This window comes from Rhea americana, unplaced genomic scaffold, assembly GCF_003343005.1.
Source record: "Rhea americana isolate MKP2758 unplaced genomic scaffold, rheAme1 scaffold_24, whole genome shotgun sequence".
NCBI lineage: Eukaryota > Metazoa > Chordata > Aves > Rheiformes > Rheidae > Rhea > Rhea americana.
This window is the reverse complement of record NW_028186357.1, coordinates 1,162,774-1,183,039: the sequence shown is the minus strand read 5'-3', so window position 1 is coordinate 1,183,039 and position 20,266 is coordinate 1,162,774. Positions and strand designations below refer to the sequence as shown.

The 20,266-nt window shown below is 35.1% G+C and overlaps 1 protein-coding gene across 1 annotated transcript in view; it reads left to right on the top strand.

The window, feature by feature from the left end:
- Positions 1-17,991, top strand: part of USP10 (ubiquitin specific peptidase 10) — a 42,975-nt gene extending 24,984 nt beyond the window's left edge. Inside the window, exons 7-15 of the mRNA XM_085306467.1 lie at positions 530-639; positions 1,079-1,134; positions 2,820-2,923; positions 3,715-3,814; positions 5,173-5,353; positions 9,350-9,515; positions 14,194-14,338; positions 15,586-15,651; positions 16,905-17,991. Coding sequence (XP_085162593.1) covers positions 530-639; positions 1,079-1,134; positions 2,820-2,923; positions 3,715-3,814; positions 5,173-5,353; positions 9,350-9,515; positions 14,194-14,338; positions 15,586-15,651; positions 16,905-17,092 — 1,116 coding nt within the window. The 3' untranslated portion in view covers positions 17,093-17,991. The remainder of the gene's footprint in view (positions 1-529; positions 640-1,078; positions 1,135-2,819; positions 2,924-3,714; positions 3,815-5,172; positions 5,354-9,349; positions 9,516-14,193; positions 14,339-15,585; positions 15,652-16,904) is intronic.
- Positions 17,992-20,266: the final 2,275 nt, after the last annotated feature.

Sequence of the window (20,266 nt, the reverse complement as noted above, 5' to 3'; positions counted from 1 at the left end):
TGCAAAGGTTATACCATAGTTCTACTGGTTGCTCCAGACTCCCTCTTGCATTGAAGATTTTCATGTCTCTGCATTTTTTTGTTGTTATGAGGGTGAGTTAGCACCTTTAATTTGAAGTCTGTGAGTTGACTGCTTTTATTCTTTAAGAAAATATGTTCCAGGTTGTCACTTACTAATTTTCAAATTGTTAGTTTTAGAACACATTTCCTATGAAAGCTCTCATGCTCCCCTCCCTTCCTCACACCCAGACTGAACAGTACTTTCACCGTTAGCTAAAGTATTTGAAATGATTAAAATGTTGTTAAATCACTTTGTATTATAAGATGCAGGGTTTCTTTAACATAACTTCTGAACGTTAATACTTAATGCTGTGAGAGAAGGCCGGCCATCAGCTCCAGTTTAGTTATTGGATTGATCTTTGGTATCKAACAGATTTAACTTTGTTTAATGTATCATTTTTAATGGGATTAAATACTTGGTTAACATACGAATTACATTTTCYGAGCATTTCCTTAATGCCGCTGCATAGACACTGCAAGCTTTGGTTGCTTGCCCTCCAATGTATCATTTAATGAAGTCCATTCCAATGTACTCAAAATCACAACGGCCGTGTACCTCAACACCAATGATAGACAGTTTGTAAGTAGCTTATTTTAAAGTCTATGATCTGACTAAGGTTGTGAAGAAGTATGTAACAAATGATAGTTTATTGTAGTTAATGAAAATTGCTATGTATCCAGAAGTATTTTTTTTTGATTTTTTATGACAGTTGACTTACTATAATGAACCTAGTATTTTACAATTGCTTACTTAGTCATGAAAAATACCTCCTGTTGCCTGTCTGATGAGTGTTCTTTTCAAATAGCATGTAAGTTACAAAAGCGAACTGTGAGAGCTGGAAGAAACTTCTGCTTTATTAGCAACGGTCACATTGATTCTTGTGTCTGGACTTAAGACTTTATTGTGATATCCTTTGATTTTTTTGGCTGTTGGTAGCGACAATAATCGAATTTTATTATTTGCCATGTTAAGTCTTAACTTGTGCTCATGTCTAGTTGTTCCTTCCATTCTGTTTCAGTGTTCGTCTAATGAATGAGTTCACTAATATGCCTGTACCTCCTAAAGCAAAACAAGGTGAGTGGGAATAAGTGGTGAAGAGTCTTCAAAATACAACAAGGCTTTGGGATAAGGATCTGCCTGTGCTATGTACCCGAGTGCTTTAATGCTGGTGCTGAGCCCTTCTGTGGCTCTTTAATTCCCTGGGATTCCTTGATGACTTTCAAAATTTGCTGTTACTCTTCTGACAATGCTTTTCCTTAATGGTAATTAATATCAAGAACTCGTAGATGTTTCATTATATTCTTTCTTCTATTTGGTAGATTAACCCTACAAGTGCAGTAAGAATAGATTTTTTTTAAAAGGTTAACTTAATTAAGATGCCTTCTAAGAACATGCTGTTTCTAATGATATCATCTGGTATTTCATTGTATTTTACTGTACTTCTTACTTATATATCTTCAGCTCTGGTTGTTTTATGCTCATACATGTATTTGTCCTGAACAGTCAAGACTTGTTTTCATTCAGAACAGAACAGGCCATGTTATGGTCTATTTAGTGATTAGAGACTGCCTGCAGGTATATTAGCTAATTAATTTCTTCCTTGACCCTATGTACTATTGAAATGTGAAAGCTTTGAAAGTGTATAATTCTTGCTAATGTGTGCTTAGGATCAGTCATGGTTATTTAGTGAGGAATAGAGCATTTTTCAATGTACTTAAATGATCCTGTAGGTTTGGTTTGTATCTCTAATCCAAATCTGTTTTACTACAAACTTACACAAATATGAAACACTTTCGAGAGCGTGTTTATGTACCRTTATAAGAAAATACATGGGATTGCTTGTTCCAGTGATTTCCAAATGCTTCAGACGTTTCTGTGGTTTGTTGCTTAAGTGTTCTTTTTCCTCTGTAAAACAAATCTTACCGTCTTATGCAATTTAGTTTAATTCTAGGTCATTTTAATTGTGTTCTGTAGTTTCCAAGTATAGTTTCTCAGGCCTTGTATCACCATTAGTTTGAAAATTCTGTCAAACCATTTGTTGCTTTTTTGCTGCAGGGAGGAAAAGTGATCCATTAGAATTACAAATACATAAAAGATTAAAAGAGAGTTCTCTGAATACTGAAGAAGTACAAAAATTTAAATAGAACCAAAAATTATTCTTCTATGGTGATTGTAGATATTCTTGTTTTCTGTTAGTTTTGTAGTGTTGACTGTAAAAAGAGAGTACTAACTGCTGTGTCAGCTTTACCATCTGTAAGTCAATGTATGGTGATGTAAGAAGTTCTAAAGAAAGTTTATAGATGAGGCTTTTATCTTATGGATATGAACTTGAGTCACTTGGCGTAAAACAGTAGTAAAACTATTAATAAAACATAATTTTGGATTCCAAAGTTCAGTGATGTGGGAAGCAGAGGTTGAAGTGTAATATAGAAAAACATATGCATGCTGTTCAACTTTTAATACTGCTTTAAAAAAAAGTTGATAAAATTCTGAGATTTTGTGTGTGGTAATTTTAGCTGATATGACTATAGTTTAAGTAAGGTTGAATTTCTGGGGAGAAACAAACTGTCTTCATGCAGCCTGAATGGTCAGACATTTTGTATATTTTGAGAACTCATGTTTTTCAGGTGCTTTATTGTATAACTAATGAAGAAACAGGATTTATCATCAGCCTGCTACGCCGTTAATTAACCTTTAAGTTTTTGTTTCACTATCCCACAGTGTGGCTTATTTAAACATTACTTTTCTTTGTCTTGCAGCTTTAGGTGATAAAATTGTGAGAGACATCCGACCAGGAGCTGCCTTCGAACCTACATATATTTATAGACTTTTGACGGTTATCAAGTCAAGTCTGTCAGAAAAGGTGTGGTTTACAAATCTCTAAGACTTTTGTAATTGCATCTCAAGGCAGCTACTAACTTTTTAGAACAACTTAAAAATCATAAAATGGGTTCTGTGCCTAAGTATCACTAAAATCAATTAGTTTGTTATAATGAAGTTAGACAACCTTGGAACTTGAATAAATTATAGGAAGGTATTCACCATAATAGTTTGGTAGTTTAGTATGTCATAACCCTCAGAAAAATATGATTGGAATAGAACATCAGTTTATAGTCTTTTTTGGGAATACATTGCAGTGATTTACATTTAAACTAAGAAACGAGTAATTGTTCATTTCTGCTTGAGATTCAGCTTGAAATGTTTGGAGGTCCACAGAGACTTTAAAATAATGGTCCAGGTTTAGTTTTAGTTGAAGAGAAGATAATGGTTTGAACCACCTTTTGATTTGGACTTGGTTCAACTGCAATTTCTTATAGTACTTTTAAAAGAAATTGCCAAAATAAATTTACTGACTTGCATGTTATATTCAGTATGTACTGAGAAAAATAATAATTTAAAAAAATGCTCATATCCTAGTCAGGCTTATGTATGTGTGTGCTTCATGACTGATTAGCAATTAATGTATGGATTCGCTTTGAAATTGTTAGTAGAGTGTTGCTAGAGTGAAATTTAAACTTTATTTGACTTTCCACCTAAGCTACTGAATACTTGGTAAATAATTAATAGAAAAGCCAGAAATTCTTTGTCTTTTATCTACTCTTAAATTGAAAATATGAAAATGTCATATAATTACTGAAAAAAAATTTTATTCAGGGCAGACAAGAGGATGCTGAAGAATATTTGGGATTTATCCTCAATGGACTGCATGAAGAAATGCTGACCTTAAAGAAACTTCTCTCTCCACATAATGAAAGTTAGTTTTTTTGTAGCAAACTTAATTCCTGTCAAATATCTGTAAAGATCTCTTTTTCTCTTTTTATGATACTCTGTAGTGTAGAGTAATGTTTGGAATAGGTGTTGAGATGGGGATAGAATGCAACTTTTTAGAGGTCTAAAGAAAGACATTGAAATAATCTGTTGTTAAAATCTGGCCAGAGGGTAAAATGAGTCAATTCCTTSGAAGTTTACAAATGATCTGAAATGTTAGTGTGTATTGCTTAAAAACAATTGGGATAACATTTGATAACAGATGTATACCCTGTTCTCCTAAACAATAAATTTCTGTTACAGATTTTTTAGTGAGCTCAACTGAGAACATTATTTGAGGCTAAACTTGAGTTGTCTGGGTTTGTCTTAAGTACAGATATGTTTCTCTGCCACGCAGGTCTGCAGAGTTAGTTGTTTGCTGGGGCTCTCTGTAATAGTTCACTGACAAACTATATTGGTATATTTCTGATCTTTAAACAACTCTTAAGCTCTTCTTTTCTCAATAGCAAACATTTAGAGTAATTGCTAGTTTATATCCAATTTTAAACAGCATACAAATTATTTTTAAATGTCTTATTGACAAAGGTGAGAAATACAAAACAAAAAGTTAGTTTCTTTGAAAGAAGCATTGAGATTTACAAGCAGCCTAAAATACCATTTTATTTTAGTGTCTTTATGTTTGGATGCCCCACTAAAAAAATGAAACAAAATACTTTTAGTCTTATCTAGATACAGAATAAAGATCACAGATTATCCAGCTTTTCTTTAACACAGTAGATTTTTTTTTAATAGAATAAAATGATTATTTCCTATTTTATTTCTTAACAGTGTTCAGAATATAGGCTGTTGACTTTGGCACTCAAAGAAAAAACTTGCTAAACCTTGATGTCCCTGTAAAATGTTAATGCAGAAAAGGAATCATACTTAATGATGACAGAATTATACCTCCAGAACAATACTTGAGTTTCCAATTTTCAACCCCATAAACTTAATAATAAAAATATAAATTGTTTAAAAAAAACTACATCTGTTTACATAGTCATCAGTGAGCTGCATTTTTATATATGTATGTGTATATATACATATATAAAAATACACGCGTGCGCGCGCGCGCGCACACACACACACACACACACACACACACACAGAAATAAGTCCAGCTGTGAGTGTTGCTGGAGTGTTTTTAAAAGCTCTTGTTCAGTCCTTCAGAAAACTTTGTGAGCTATGAAAACATTTTGTCCTCTGAAAATTATTCTTGCTGGTTTTTATTCTTTCAATTTCTTTATCTGTGTACATGTTTTATTTGTAAAATCAATATATGTTCTTTTTCTTTTTCTTTTTAAGAACTCTCAGTTTCCAATGGTCCTGAGGCACAGACTGCTCATGAAGAGGAGGAGCAGGATGAACAAGGAGAAGGCAGTGAGGATGAATGGGAGCAAGTGGGACCTCGCAACAAATCGTCAGTCACTCGACAGGCTGACTTTATTCAGACTCCAATCACTGATATTTTCGGTGGTCATATAAGGTATAATACTATTTAGCAAAAGTTGTTGAGATTGCGGGCTGCCTTGCCTTCACAGTTAACCTTTTCTTCTGCTTTGCTGGCTGTCTTTTACCATGTTGAGTAGGAGACGATTTTGTACTTTTGTTTCTGGCCACATGAGGTTAGTATCTTACCAGAAAGCACTGTCATGCAAGAGAGGTTTCAGAAGATGGACAGCAYGGTCAGAAAGCATTCTATGATTTGCACAGTCTGAATCTTACTGAGATTGAGAACAAAACTCCTCAGTTGCACATAGGAGTTGGAGATATGTATGCTTTTTCTGTTCATATTTAAGAATTCCAAAGAACTTTACAGCTGCCTAATTTTTCAGGAGTCTAAACTCATTTTGTATATAGTAATACTAACTAATAGTGAGACTTTTTAAAAGAATTTAATCCAGTCAGTAAGAGAATAGATTAAAATTGAGAACGACTGACTTTCTGCTCTTTATAGACACTTACACTTCTCAGAAGCAAGAAAGCTATAATATTTCATAAATAAAACATTAAAGATGAAAGAAGTTTGGAAAAATGTAAATCACTACAAGCTGTTACAGGAACGAAAGGAATGTGGGACATTACTTATATTCAGGCCTGATACCAGAGGAAGGCAGAAAATAGGTACTGGAAGAATATTTTTTGGAAAAGAAGCCTTATGATTTGTTTGGAGAAACTTATAACTTAGAATAAAAGCAGGATAAACACCAAGGAAAAACATATTCCAAAACAAAAATGTAGAGCTGCAAAATTATGTTTAAGTTGACAGACATTTAATTGCTAGTATTTGACTCCTTGCGTTGCCAGGTATTCAGTCTACAGGCATGAATAACACGGGCTAGTGCCTTCCGCTTGCGAAATGCGTTGAAATTTTTCTTCAGGGATTTGAGTCAGACAACTGGCAAATAAAATTATATTTTCCATAGAAATTGGCAGATGGATATTTGTATRTATTGATGAAATTCCGTTTTGATGGTATGTTCACGTGGCTGAGGTACTGTTAATACCCTGAATGTATTTATCATGGCCAGAGTTGTTTAGGTCTGTGTAGGATTTCATTAGTTTGTTAAATAAAGAATATTTAGAAGACACCATTCCGTAAAAATTGACAGAAAATCAAGTAAAATGGAGGTGATACTGAAAAAGGAAAAACTTGCACTGAGCAACAGAACCACAGAGCCCAGTCCCACATCTGCCACCACACCCATTTTATTCAGCCTCTAAACTAGGTCACACATTTTACCGCAGAAACAATATCCCATGTTGAGATGTTGGAAAGCTTTCTTCTCTGAGGCTCAGGGTGGAGATAGGAAGGACTGAATACAAAATTGCAAGTAGAGATCCACCAAATGAAAGTATCATAAAAATCAAATTGTAAAGGCATCTGGGAAAACATGGTTTGAATTGGCATCTTCTGGCTTGGAAAACTGTAGTCTCCCTTCAGGGCTTTAATTGTCCATTACATGCCTATCTAGGCATAGTTGCTTATATGATTATTTTATTTATTTTTTTTATTTTTTTAAACCATGAGAAACTTGAATCTAAACACGTCGGTACACATTTCTATCAAGATCTGGTTTGTTCATGATCAAGAGTGCCTTTTGGTTTTCAGCTTGTATGAATTTCAAATATTTGTTATGCAAGCTAGCTCAGAATCCAGTCAGAAGTCTGCTAAATATTTCCATTAGTACCACTGACTTCTCTTAAAATGGACTGTAATTTTTTTTAAAGAAAATAAATCAAATATGTCAAGTATGTGTTTGTTCTCGAGCAGCGTTTTGCTTTGAGGAAGTAAGAGTAGATTTCTCAGCAAGGCCTGTATCTCTTTCACTGTCAGTGCATTCTAGAGCTGCAGTTTAAGCACGGTGGTAATGGCCGGTGTGTATTTTCTTGAAATTTTTTCTTGGAACTATGCTGGTAGTAGAATTCTTACAGTACACGAAATATTTATTGAAAATAATGCTTTTTTCCTTTGACCAAAACTAATTTATAAACAATCAATAACTTTGTTATATAGAACCAGTCTTGCAAAGATATTGCTGTCAAATCCATTTCTGTATATCTTTTGAAGGAGTGTTACAATTTAATTTCTAACTACTTATTTAAAGAAATATTTTTTCTTAGTATTTACTTTTCAGAGTATCGCTCATATTATTAATCTTTAATGTATGGACTTCAAAACAGTTGGAATTGATAGCATTTTCTTTTGATTATCATATTAAGTAATGGTTGGCCTAAGGAGGAGGTTGGGAAGTGTATCCAAAATGAGCAAGACTTGCACAGTAGAGGGTTTGTTTACTTAAACAATATACTTGGCATATGTTGAAAGTTTTGTCCTGAAATATAGTCAAGAAGAAAGTGTTAAACAGAAATAAAGATGCTACTGTTTTTTCATAGGCTTTTTCCTCTAAAACATATGTATTTGTCAATATAAAGTGGATAGCTTTATGTGCTTCGGGGCATTGCCTGAATCAAGGGAGTAATTTTGGCAGGAGTTTTCAGTACAGGCATTAAACTCGTGTTATCGTTTCATACGTGATCCTGAAAAATTTCAGCTTTGCTCAGCTTTCAGCTCTGTTAATTACTTTCCTGCTTTCAAGCTTTGAGAGGTACTTTCATGAGCTAAAGAGTACAAGAAATAAACAATTTAATTGACTGTACAAAACCACATTTTTTAAGCAACTAGGCCTTTTTAAAGAAAGTGTTGCTTTCAAAATAAAAAATAGAACTATATTTACTAGTTTTGTTTTCAGTAGAAGTTTCAAAAGACTGAAATTAGAGTCCACTTAACAGGGCAATTTTATAAAAGTCTCCAGTTTGTATCTAGACAGAGGGCACAGAAAATGATGGGAAGAAAAGGAAATGCCAGTCCTGGACAGAGCATAATTTAAATTTCATATGGTAGGATTAAAGCCAACAATTTAAAAGCACTGTGAAATTGGTCTTAGTGAGGTAACTGAAAATCTGAGTATTTTGGTTGAAGAATCTGGACTTGGTTGAAATTGTTACAGTAAAACATACAGCTAGATAAGCACTAGTATATAGCATTTCTGAAGATCTGTTTCAAAAACAACTTGAAGAATCTAGCATAATCAGAAATGATTTAAAATGATAGGAATCATCATTGTTTTGGATTTTCGTATAAGCATTCTGTGCCTCACAGCAAAACCATCTAGCTTACAAACAACTTTCCCAGAAAAATGTATATTTCATAAAACAGAAATATTTTTGTGGTTTGCAGCACAGGAAAAAACTACAGTTGCCAAGCTGAGATGACAATTAAGTATAGCATGAACTTTATTTTAAAGCTTTATTTTAAATTTATATTAAACCTAACTATAGTCCTGAGGTAACTTAAGTGCCTTTTTTAATGTAAACTTTTTTCCACTTTCTTTAAATTTCTTCTTTTTTATTAGATCAGGCTTGTGCTGTGTGCTATTGTGAAATAGGTAAATGTTTGGGTTTTTTTTTCCAACTTAGAAAAAAAAAGTTAAAATTATCTGAAGACTCAAGATAGAAATTTAAGAACATTATTTTTTTTTGTTCTACTTTGTAGTAGGGTAATTTCCTTTCCTTTTCACATTGAGTGTTTTTGTGAGCACTTTCAGTTTTTTTGATATTACTACCTGTTGTTGGGAAAACAGAGTCCTGCAGTGAATCTTTTTAAATGCATGACCACAAATTTGAGCATTTTTGCAAAAAATTTTGGTTATCGAATAAATGGTTTAATACTTCCATAGGTAAACCAGTTTAAATACTRTCCTATTCTGTACGTTATTAATGGATGTGAAGACCATTTTACTTGTAGTAAAGTGGATTTAAGCTATTAAAACTCGTGCTTAACTGTTTTTGTATTTGCGTGTCTTTTAGCTTTGAATTAACTATACATTATGTCTACTGAGGTAGACTTCAGTCTGTACTTACTTGAAGGTTCTATATTTAAAAATACTGTTTTATAAATTGTAAACTTTTTTCTCCGCAGATCTGTTGTTTATCAGCAGAGCTCTAAGGAGTCTGCTACACTGCAACCTTTCTTCACTCTACAACTGGATATCCAGTCTGACAAAATACGTACGGTTCAGGATGCATTGGAAAGTTTGGTGGCAAGAGAGTCTGTTCAAGGTTATACCACAAAAACCAAGCAAGAGGTGTGTTCTGTTTACCTCTTTTTATAGTCAAATATTAAATATTTTTAAAAGATTTTTTTATATATATTTCTCTTKACTGACAAATAATTACTTGAACACTATTTCTCATCTTTTCAAAGTGTACTGCAGTGGTAAAGCGTAATACTCTGGATGACTTTTGCTGCACTTATCCAAAGAGAGCTAACTCTAACCTAGTATCATCATTATCTTTCTGTCCAGATTGATAATCTGTAATCTTCAATAGCCAATAATTCCTCCATTCAATGTGTATTTCTTGATACTATATAGTTGATTTGTTTGCTCTACACAGTCCTAGAAAAATCCTGTCAGGAATRTGATACTTAGTTTTAGGTCAGCACCTCRAGAAAGATATTCTSCAGTTGGAGAATGTCCAGAAGAGAGCAATGAGAATGATTGATAGTCTAAAAGTTGTGACATAAACAATAAAACTGAGGCAGAAGAGCTGTTCAGCAGTGAAAAGAGAAAACATAGAAGCAAAGCAGTGGAACAGAATTCAAGGCTTAAGGAAAGGAAGAGCCTCATTTTTCTGTGATACTTGAACAGGAAATGGGAATGAGAACCTAGACTAGATTGCCTGCGGTGTTTTTGGAGTTCTCACTGCTCTAAGAGAAGATTAGAGGCACATGAGTCAAGATTTACACAGTTATGATTGATTCACACTGGGCAGGAGGATCTTCTGAGATTTCTCTGATTCTTGTGATTCTTAGTCACTCCGAATACTAGGACATTTGATTGTATTTCCTCATGCGATTGCAAGTTTTTTTTTCTTAGTTTTCAAATAATAATACATGATGTTGTGGTAGAGAAATATATAGGAGGAAAAGCATATTTTTGGCATTACAGCTTGAACTTGTTATATAGAGTAAGAGCTATTTTTTTTAAAAAAAACTGCAGTGTTGTCTTGCTGCTTATGGTTTGTTTACTGTGAGTTATTAAAGAAAGAAAAAGCTGTGCATTGAATGCTCAGATGAAAATTCTGCATACAGTATTCCTAACTACTTTTAACAGACCAGAATGGAAAGAGACTCTTTGATTGCAGTTGTTCTCACTTGCATTTTATTTCTGTGTATATTAGTCTAAATTCTGCTAATAAATGTATGATCAGACAAAGCATAGATTCTTTTTTGTATTTTAATTTTTTGAAAAGTTGAAGCTGGATCACAGAATTGCACAATGTTTGAGGTTGGAACAGACCTCCGCACAGCTTTTGAATAGCTGAAGGATGGAGACTCCACAATCTCTCTATGCAACCTGTTCCAGTGCTCAGACACCCTTACAGTGAAAAAGTTCTTCCTTATGTTCAGATAGCTGAAGTTTGTCTGCTTTATTTGCCCAGTAGGAGTGAATGTGAGAGAACATTTCTCCAGTTGTCTTCTGTGTGGAAGAAATGTTTGCAATGGAGGGTCATCACRATTTACCACATGGATTTTTATTGGACTAGGCATTCATTTTTTGGTTTTTGCTGCAGATGGTTTATAACTTCTTTACTGACAACTCAGGGTTCAGTTACAGGTTTTGGAAGAAATGGGTGTTCAATTTAGGTGCTCGAGGTTTGGTCTGGTTTACATTTTAGTGTCYAGGTAGAAATACTCACAATATCTTTTAGATCTTTTATTCAAAAGAAATTCAAGTCAAAATAGTTCTTATGTATTACGAATCACAGTGAAAATACTGAAGACAAATACTGAGCACGCTTTAGAGCAAGCATAGGGCTTTACAGATAGTAATTTTATTGCGAGGAAGCATTTCGTCTCTGTTTTCCAGATATGGATTACTGAAACTATTGATAAAGCTGAAAACGGTATCATTGTAAGTATTAGCTTAWCTAGAAAACCTGAACCATAACCTCTGCTTTGATTCTGCCAGTCTTTTAAAATGTTGTTAGCAAAGAGTATCAGAACTGTTTTACTCTTTCTTCATAACAAATTAGATGACAGTTGTTAAGAGGTATTAAGCTCACCTCTGTTGATGTTTCARTTTCTTAACACAGTATTTGGCGTACCATTTTATTTCAGTGCTCAAGACTATTTAAGTTTTTTGTGTTCTAATTTTGTTTAATCTGAATTGCATTCTTTACAAGTGATGGGCATGAGAAATAGATACAGAAAAAATAATCTCCAATTGTATGTGAATTATTTCACTTAATTTTTGCAGATTTTTTTTTTTAATAAAAATGACTGAGTTGACTTTGAATTTTTTGTGTTTAACAACAAATTTGATTCCCATACGGTGTTAAAAAATGGATAGGCATTTAAATGAAAATAGATATCCAAAGTGGAAAGATGGTTCATTGATCTCTATCAATTTTACTTGTTCGCTAGCATTTGAAGAAAGCAGTTCTGGTTCTTTATGGTCTTGCAGATCAGTTAGTTAAATCTTCAAACGTTTCAACTGTTAGTATTTTTTAAAAGACTTTAATAAACTTCACTATAGTGATTTTTTTTCAGCCTTTTTTTCCTGTTTGTAGACCTGTTCATGTTTTCTAAGCTAGCTTCCACAAATTCCCTAGAAGGARTCTCCACACCCCCTGGAGTTTCCGAACTCCAGGAAGATCTTATAAATATTTTCCTAGCGCTCTGATTCATACTCACTAAACAAATGTTTGTGGCAATTTTTGCAGGTAATGTTGATGCCAGAAATCAATGTCCCCTAGCAGAGTCAGCACAGCAAAGCACCGGCTTGCTCCTCAGCTGCTGCTGTGCTGTCTGACACTGTAACACAGAACTGCACTGATCGGTGGTTTAAGCTAATATGCTTGACTAAGTGGTGCGGCTGGGGGGCAGCCACGTGTTCCCATACACCAGCTTGGTTGCTGATGGAGGAGAATGGGACCTAGTTAAACCACTGCAGAAATGTTCTCGTGTGYCCTGCTGTTCCTGCTCTGCGTTGGGGATTCTTCTTTTTTTTCATTAAACTTTGAACTCAAAGACTTAAGATTTGAAATTCAGAAGACTGTGTATAGGAAAATATTGGTCCAGTAAAAACCAGATGAATCAAATGTATTTTATTTCTGTATATAAAGTTTCCCCGGATTTACTCCTTAAAAGCATAAGCTGTTCCATGCTGACATGGTAGCGCTCTCATGAGTTTGTGAGAATTATGTAAATGTCTTGTCATAGTCTTTGCTTTCAGCGTTTGCCTTTTAGCTGCTTTTTCTCAATGTTATTTTCTGGAGAGTGAGGGGATGGGCACCAGCAAGAGCTTGCTTGTTGAATGGAAAAGAACAGGGCCCTGTCTGGCTTGCTGGTTTAAAGGAAAAATGGGCAACAAAGAAAAATCCTGCTCAGTGAAGCTGCTGATGTAACCAGGATCGTAGCCTTAAGGCTATAGATGTAGCCTTAAGATGTAGGTGAAATTCTGCACAGCTTGTGGAAACTATTTCTGTTCCAAATGTTACATCTGTTAAACTGGATCAGCTCAGATTGATTAGGAAATCAAGTACCCTACAAAACCTACTTGCTTTCAGCATCATGAATCCACATTTTAATTTTCATGGTGGAATAAGGTAATAGTTTTTCCCCCATTGGTTAGGAGGCTCTAGTGGAGTTGGAACCTGTATTCAGTAAGAGTGTGCTGATCATTTACTATAAAAAAGTGTATCTGAATTTTTTCTCAATCAAAAAATTCAGGAGAATTTAAAGTGGTTACCTAGAGATTTGCTTTTTACTTCATAATTTCTAGGTAGACCAAATATTTTTCTTTTCTAATTCTGAGCCTAGTTTTCAGATAGCAAGCGTTCAGTTGGTTTGGTTATAACTTTGTATAACATTAAATCTTTAGTTTTTTTTTTTTTTTGAAAAAGTGTAGTTTTAATCTATATTTCCCCCATTTTTTCTTCAGAACTTTTTTTTAAAAAATACACTTTTGTTAAAGAATACTCTTAACTGCTGATCTGTTCCAAAGCACCTGATCGTGATAACTAATTGATTTTTAGACAGCCAATGTGAAAGCTTACTCCTCTTTAGGAGGGACTTCTTGAACTTAATGTCATCTTGTTAATGTGGAAAAAACTGTGGCTCTACTCTTCTGTTGCTCTACTACATTAAATGTTATTACCTCCTCCTGAGGTTTGATTTAATGCTATTTGCTATTGCTATTTTTAATACCTTTGGTTTAATGCTGTTGTTACAAGAAGGTGGTTTTACTAGAAAGCAACAGCATTTTAGGGTTCTCTTGGTGAGAAGGGGGATGGATGAACACAGATATCATGAGTTAAAACTTGAGAAGAGTCTGCTATCTAAGTATTATTTCAGTAGGGAAGAGAAGTATGATCAGGACACTATTTGAAGTGGGAAAGCATTCAGATTATTTAAGAGTGGTTTCAATAGTCATAAGCAGTGGGCGGAAACTCATTGCAGTTCTGTCTGTATTTACGGAGCACTTAAATTGTGTAAGATAAACGTAAACTTTAGATACTGACACCAATCTTTATTCTAAGATTCACCAAAATCTAAGACAACCGTGGTTTGTTCTTAGTTTGTCAAATACAGAGGCTTTTTTTGATTATATATAATCTCCTTATTGAGATTATGTTTAATCTCCTTATCTCTGTTTTTCAGGTGAACTATTTAACTTTAAATATTACTCTTTTAAAGGAGTAATTTTGAGTAGCTAACAAAAAATTATTTTCCTTTCATCTTTGTTCTATGTACATTAGGTGGAGATCAGTCGAAGAGTGACACTAGAAGAACTCCCTCCTGTTCTTGTTTTACACCTCAAGCGATTTGTGTATGAGAAAACTGGTGGATGTCAGAAGCTTATCAAGAATATTGAGTATCCTGTTGATCTGGAAATTAGTAAAGGTAAAGATTTTTAAATAGAAGTTTTCCCTGTTGCAGGAGAGGGGAATATTATGTTTCCCAGGCAGTATCTGTGTGCGTATGTGTCTTGTTTCAGTTCTTTTCTCCAGCAGCCAGGTTTGTGCACAAGAAACATTTCTTCATGGACAGTGTTGTTTTCTAGAAACTTAATTATTGGAGTTAATATCTTGAATGCTTTGTTTTGCATAAAAAGAATCTATCTGAGTTTCTAGTTCAGTCTTGCTAAGCTTGATATTTACTGTGTATTAGTTTGGGCCACTGGATTGCAAAAAAACATTATAGAGAAAACCMTTGAAATCTTTTGTCACATCTCAGGCATAGGACTGGCCATGTAGAGGGTGTGTACAGATTTAAGGATTAAGATAACAGAATGTGTAGTATGTCGCTATACAAGGTTGTTGTTACATAGTACTAGATATTTTTGTATTGGATTTCAAAGAAGTGACAAATTACTGTAACAAACAGTGGCCGCAGAAAGGAAGCAGGCAGAGTTTGGTTTGGTTGGTTGGTTTTCTTTACAAATATATAGCCTAAAGACCAGCCATAGTTCAAGGATTAATAATATATTGCAGAGGTCTTTTTTTTTGAGAGATACTGATTGGACAAAGGGTGAGATTGTGCATATAATCTAGCATCTGAAACTTGCCATATTAAATGTTTTTAATTTTGTRCTTTTTTTTAGGCTGACAAATTGACTGTTAGCCAGTCAGCATGTCAGATAGGGGAAAAAAAAAGTAAATAAAAATGACTGGTTGTATCTCAAKTGGATTTGACTTTGTCAGATAGTACCCTTTTATTTTACTTAATTTGCTATTTTTGATGTCTTTTAAAAATGGACATTTTTAGAACTAGTTTAATATACCTTGATTGACAAAAACAGTTTTTATAAGACTTGGAGTCTGAAATCGATTTTTGTTATCTTATGATAGTAGGAATGAAAAGAGAAAAAATACATAGCCTGATCTATTACTCTGTTTTTTTCAGTATTTTCTTTTTCCTCAGCAGTTTTAAACACTTCCATAAATGTTAGTGCTCAGGTTACTTCAAAAACCAATGCCTACAATACCAGATAGCAGAATTTTGACCATTCTGTATAGGTTACAGAAGTCAATTCAGTTAAACTTTCTCATTTGTTATTGTTGGTTTGTGTTAGAAATAATTGATCTCTGTTGAAATTGAATTTCTAAACTTGCTAACTGTTGTCTTTGTGACTTTCTTTCCTCTTCCAGAGCTACTATCTCCTGGTGTGAAAAGTAAAATTTTTAAAGGCCAAAGAACCTACCGGCTCTTTGCAGGTATTTTAGTCTATATGCCTCTAGTTCCAATATTGTGAAAAAATTTCTGCATATAGAATTTTAGAAATTCTGGAGTTCCCTGGATTATATAAAATATTTTMTGTAAAATTGCAGTGAAATAACTTGTGTATGTCATTCTTGCGTACAGGTTTTTTTTCTGTGTATATGCATACACATATTTTTATATCTGATATTTTTTCCAGCTTAAAACTTGTATGAACATAGTTCTGTAGGCGATCCATCCTGAAAAATATCAGCAGAAGCTGAAATAGAGGCGTAATATAATTACATTTAACATAGGTTCTGAGTGTAAATATTTCAGATGTCTTTTGAAATGGCTGTTTGAATGCTTGCTTTGCGTTTTTTTGAACCCTCAAGATGAGAACTGCTGGCAGTGTATGAATAGTGTATTGTGGGTGGAAAAGTTTCATTTGGAGATGATTATTTTTGCATGAGGAAATGTTTTTAAGAGATTATCTGCAATGTTATATGGAAGACTTAAATTGGTAGTGAAGACTGGAAACTAAGAATTTAGAAGTGTTTTAATATTGAAGAAAACAGTATCTGGGCAGTAATTCGCTAAAGTGTAAAAGTCATGCACAGTTTAGAATTTACACCTGCTTGTTTGCGTTGGCATTAGAGGAACATAATAAACTGGAGAACCGGAGATCTTAATTTTTATGTCACTGAATCTGTGCCAGTACTGGTGGCCTTACGTGACTTGGTTAGATTCAATTTTGTGACTGCTGAGATTACAGAAGGAAATAACATACCTGGCTCTTTGTGGAAATTCAGGATGGCCTCTGGCAGTATAATTTTTGTATTGATAGTGAGTTTCACAGGACAAATTTGGAGAGTATATGTAAAGCGTTTTGGAGCAAGTGTGTTAACCTATTTTTTTTTTCTAACTCCTTCTGTGGATAAGTATAATGCTTTAGTCTTCTGTCAGTCTAGGACTTCTCATCCACAGAACAGAGCTTATTGAATGATTTTAAGTTACTAATATGAGCTTTTGAATAATTAAGTTTGAGGTATCACCCAGGATTTGCTTGTTTATCTTGCAGTTAGCTAAATGCTAGAACATCGGTAGTTTAAAATGTAAGCTACCATGAGATTTACTTCCCAAGTTCTCAATCTATAGTATATTCTACTTTTCTGCTTTGCTTGATTTTACTAAGAATGTTTGTCTTTATAGAAGTGTGTGTGTATAGTGTGTATATATGTATATATGCATCATGAATTTCTCTTTACAGTTGTCTATCATCATGGAAACAGCGCAACTGGTGGCCATTACACTACAGACGTCTTCCAAATTGGTCTAAATGGCTGGTTACGCATCGATGACCAGGCAGTTAAAGTGATAAACCAGTACCAGGTGGTGAAGCCGTCTGCAGAACGCACAGCCTACCTCCTGTACTACCGCCGAGTTGACCTGCTGTGAAATTCTCCCCTTTTACGCTGTGTGTGTGCAAGATACCTGCTTTGTAGAACGCCAACTATCACTAACTTTTCTTCCTCCTGTAAATGCTCTTTTGAGTGAATCCTTTCTTTTTCTTTTCTTTTTTTTTTTCCCTTGCAACTATGGGATAGAGTGAAAAAGGAAGCTACCTTGGGTTTGTGCACAACATAGTTTGTGTAGACTTTTGACTTTGCAGAATGAAGTCATTTGGTTGAGAGACTCAATCTCATGAAAAAAAAAAAAAAAAAAAAAATCTGAGCTAATGCTGAATCCTAAGATAATAAAAGGGGATTTGCATTCAATTCCCACTTTCTAATTGCGTAGTAGAAGAAAACCCTGCACCAGCAACAGAACTTGTAGATTTCTGTGAAAATGTTTTATCTTTACTTAAGTAAAAAATAAAAAAAAAAAATAAAAAAAATAAAAAGCGCTCTCTGCTTCCCCAATAGTTTTTGATAAGTGGTAAAATATGAGCCGATGTGTATGAGATGGAAATGGTCCTATGTGCTTCAAAAAATGTACAAACGTACAAAATGCAGAGTTGCTGGTTCCTAATAGGAAGACACATTTTAATAATTGTGCGATGAGAAACTGCTTAAGTACACATTGCAGATCAAATATTTGGAGTTAAGATGTTAGTCTATATAGATGGGTGATTGTAACTTTATTGCTATTAAGAAATTTCAAACTGCATTTATGCTTCTGTGTACATGAAATTAAAAAATGGGCAAAATAATTAAGATTGATATTTCTTTAAGTCTGCTTCGTTTAATTTTGCTGTCTGCTCTCCTATAATGTTGAGTTTCTAATTGTACACAGTTTAGTGATATCTAGAAGTATAAAGTTGTCGCCCATCAATAAAAGTCACAAAGTTGGTTTAAGGTGTGTGTGTGGGTTTTGTTTCTCCTCAAGTGTAAATTCTAGCCTTGGAAACTCCTAATAGAAGGCTGTTGTGTAGCACTTTTACAGGGGGCAGATGTGTACCCCAAGTGAATGGGGCATGCTTTTTGTCTTGTACAGCTTCTTGAAACTTCAGAAATGTTTGCATTTTACATCGAGATGAGACTGAACTTTGAGAGGAGAGGGAAGGGGAGAAGAGATCAATCACTGCAGGATAGCTGGAAGTCTTAACATTTAGAGATACGGTACCCCAGGGCTGAGTACCAGCAGTTGGGCAGAACAGGGAATCTGGTGCCTTCCATGTCCAAGGTGAACACCTTGCACTACTGTTTTGAGGTAGATATGTGGTTTTTTTTCCTCCCTGCCATTGACTAAAAATCGGTTCTTTAGCCAATTAGCATTTTCAGATGAAGACTTTTGTCAAAATGTTTCTTTGGTCAGCCCTGATGATGATGAGAAAATCATGTGTGTGTGTGTGTGTGTGTGTGTGTGTGTGTGTATATATGTAAATATTTAAAATATCATTTAGTGCTTAATTTGGTGACAAGAGTGTTTTATGCTTTTTGCTTTGTGATGTCACTAATGTTGCTAGTGAAACAGAGGTAGTTTTAACAGGGATTGTTCCATATTGTAAGAGATTAAACTGCACATTCTCTGATCAAATCACTTTTCTTTTTTAAGGTTGTGCGTAGTTAAGAAAGTCTACTTTTCCTCAAAGTTTTCGAAAGAATTAGCTGCATCAGTTTTCAGGTATTTCAGGTATTCAGGTTTCAGCAATGTGATACATTGCTTTTAGCATTTCTTTAAGTTACTTCTCTCCTTTTGCCTTTTATTGCCTGGCTGGCCAAGAGAGCTGTAGATCTTAGGTGAAAAGGAATTAGCTTTTTCAAGAGAATGAAAAAACATTATAAATGTCTTAACTTTGAGAGCTTGCCCATTTACATGGGATTCCCTCTTGTATTTCCTGCCCAAAGAAAACAACAATTAGTCACCTTACAAAAGATGAAGTTTATTCATGGCTACTTCCTGAAATGAGTCAGAGGTGGAAACGTTAAATTACGGCTGCAGTTTACAGGATTTTGTCATTGAGGCAGACATGACGAATGTTTGACTCCTGTAGCGGAAACAAAATTCTTGGGACAGCCTTATGGTTTTGATGAACAGTAGTAAGGTGCCATCCTGGCACTGAGATGGCTGACTCAACTAGATCCCAGAGTGTGGCAGAAGCAAGCTGGTGGGACTTGCGCCGGGAGCACTGCTCGTCCACCCGATGCCTTTTCTCACTGGTGGTGGCGCGTTGGGCTGTTTTCCTGCTGGTGAATCTCTCCTGCGGATGCCGGTTGCAGCTCTCCATGCTGAGCRTGCTGCCCCAAGGGCTGGTGGGCATCACCAACCCTGATGCATATTCGCAGGTTTTGACTATCACAAGGTATGTTCAGCAGTAAGTAGGAGGTTTTTGTCCCATGGCTGGTTCTGCCTGTCTGGAGTGATCATCTCCCTACTCAAGAGTTTGCATGCTGACTKCAGTTGTGTGATCTTCAGTTACTGTCTTGAATTGTTAGGCAGTGTTATTTCTGTAYATCACATCACAACCCTGATACCGAGGAAGTTCTGTGATACTTTGTCTGTTGCTTTGGATGTAAGTAGTTGCTTGGTAGCTGGTCAGCAAATTGCAGAAAATGTTATTAGTGTTCTTTAATTTGTGCAGGTTGTCACTGAGACGCTCTTCTTGATTTTGGTGACATTCCACCAACTGCTAAGCAGTTTTCCATCCAAAGCTTGTTTGATTTTTCTGCCAGCTCTCCCATTTGGCCAGGAGCAGGGAAAACCTAGGCTTCTGGCTTGTCACCAGGCATGCTGCCCTGCAGCTGGGGCTGCCGAGGCAGCGTGCCAGGTGGGCTGCCCAAGCGTTGGTGCTTCCAGGGTTTCCCAATGCAGGGCCGCCTGCTATGGGAATTACCCTAGAGCCATACTATTGAGACACCATTTCTGCTTTGAAACGTGGAATCTGGAGAGAGTCGTTCCAAAAAGAAACCAGATTTTGAAATCTCTGAAGCAAAGTTACTGTTCTCCGCTCAGCTGTCCTGGTGACTATTCAAGTCCTGTTTCATCACAGCTAATACCCAGCCTCTCCCAGCCTGTGCAGTTTTAAGGATGATGAAGAAAACTGTTTTTTCTGTCTTTTGGCCTCATGATACACCTACCACACCTAAATAGTTACGGCTGCCAGTGTCTAAAGTGTTGCTTTTCAGAAAA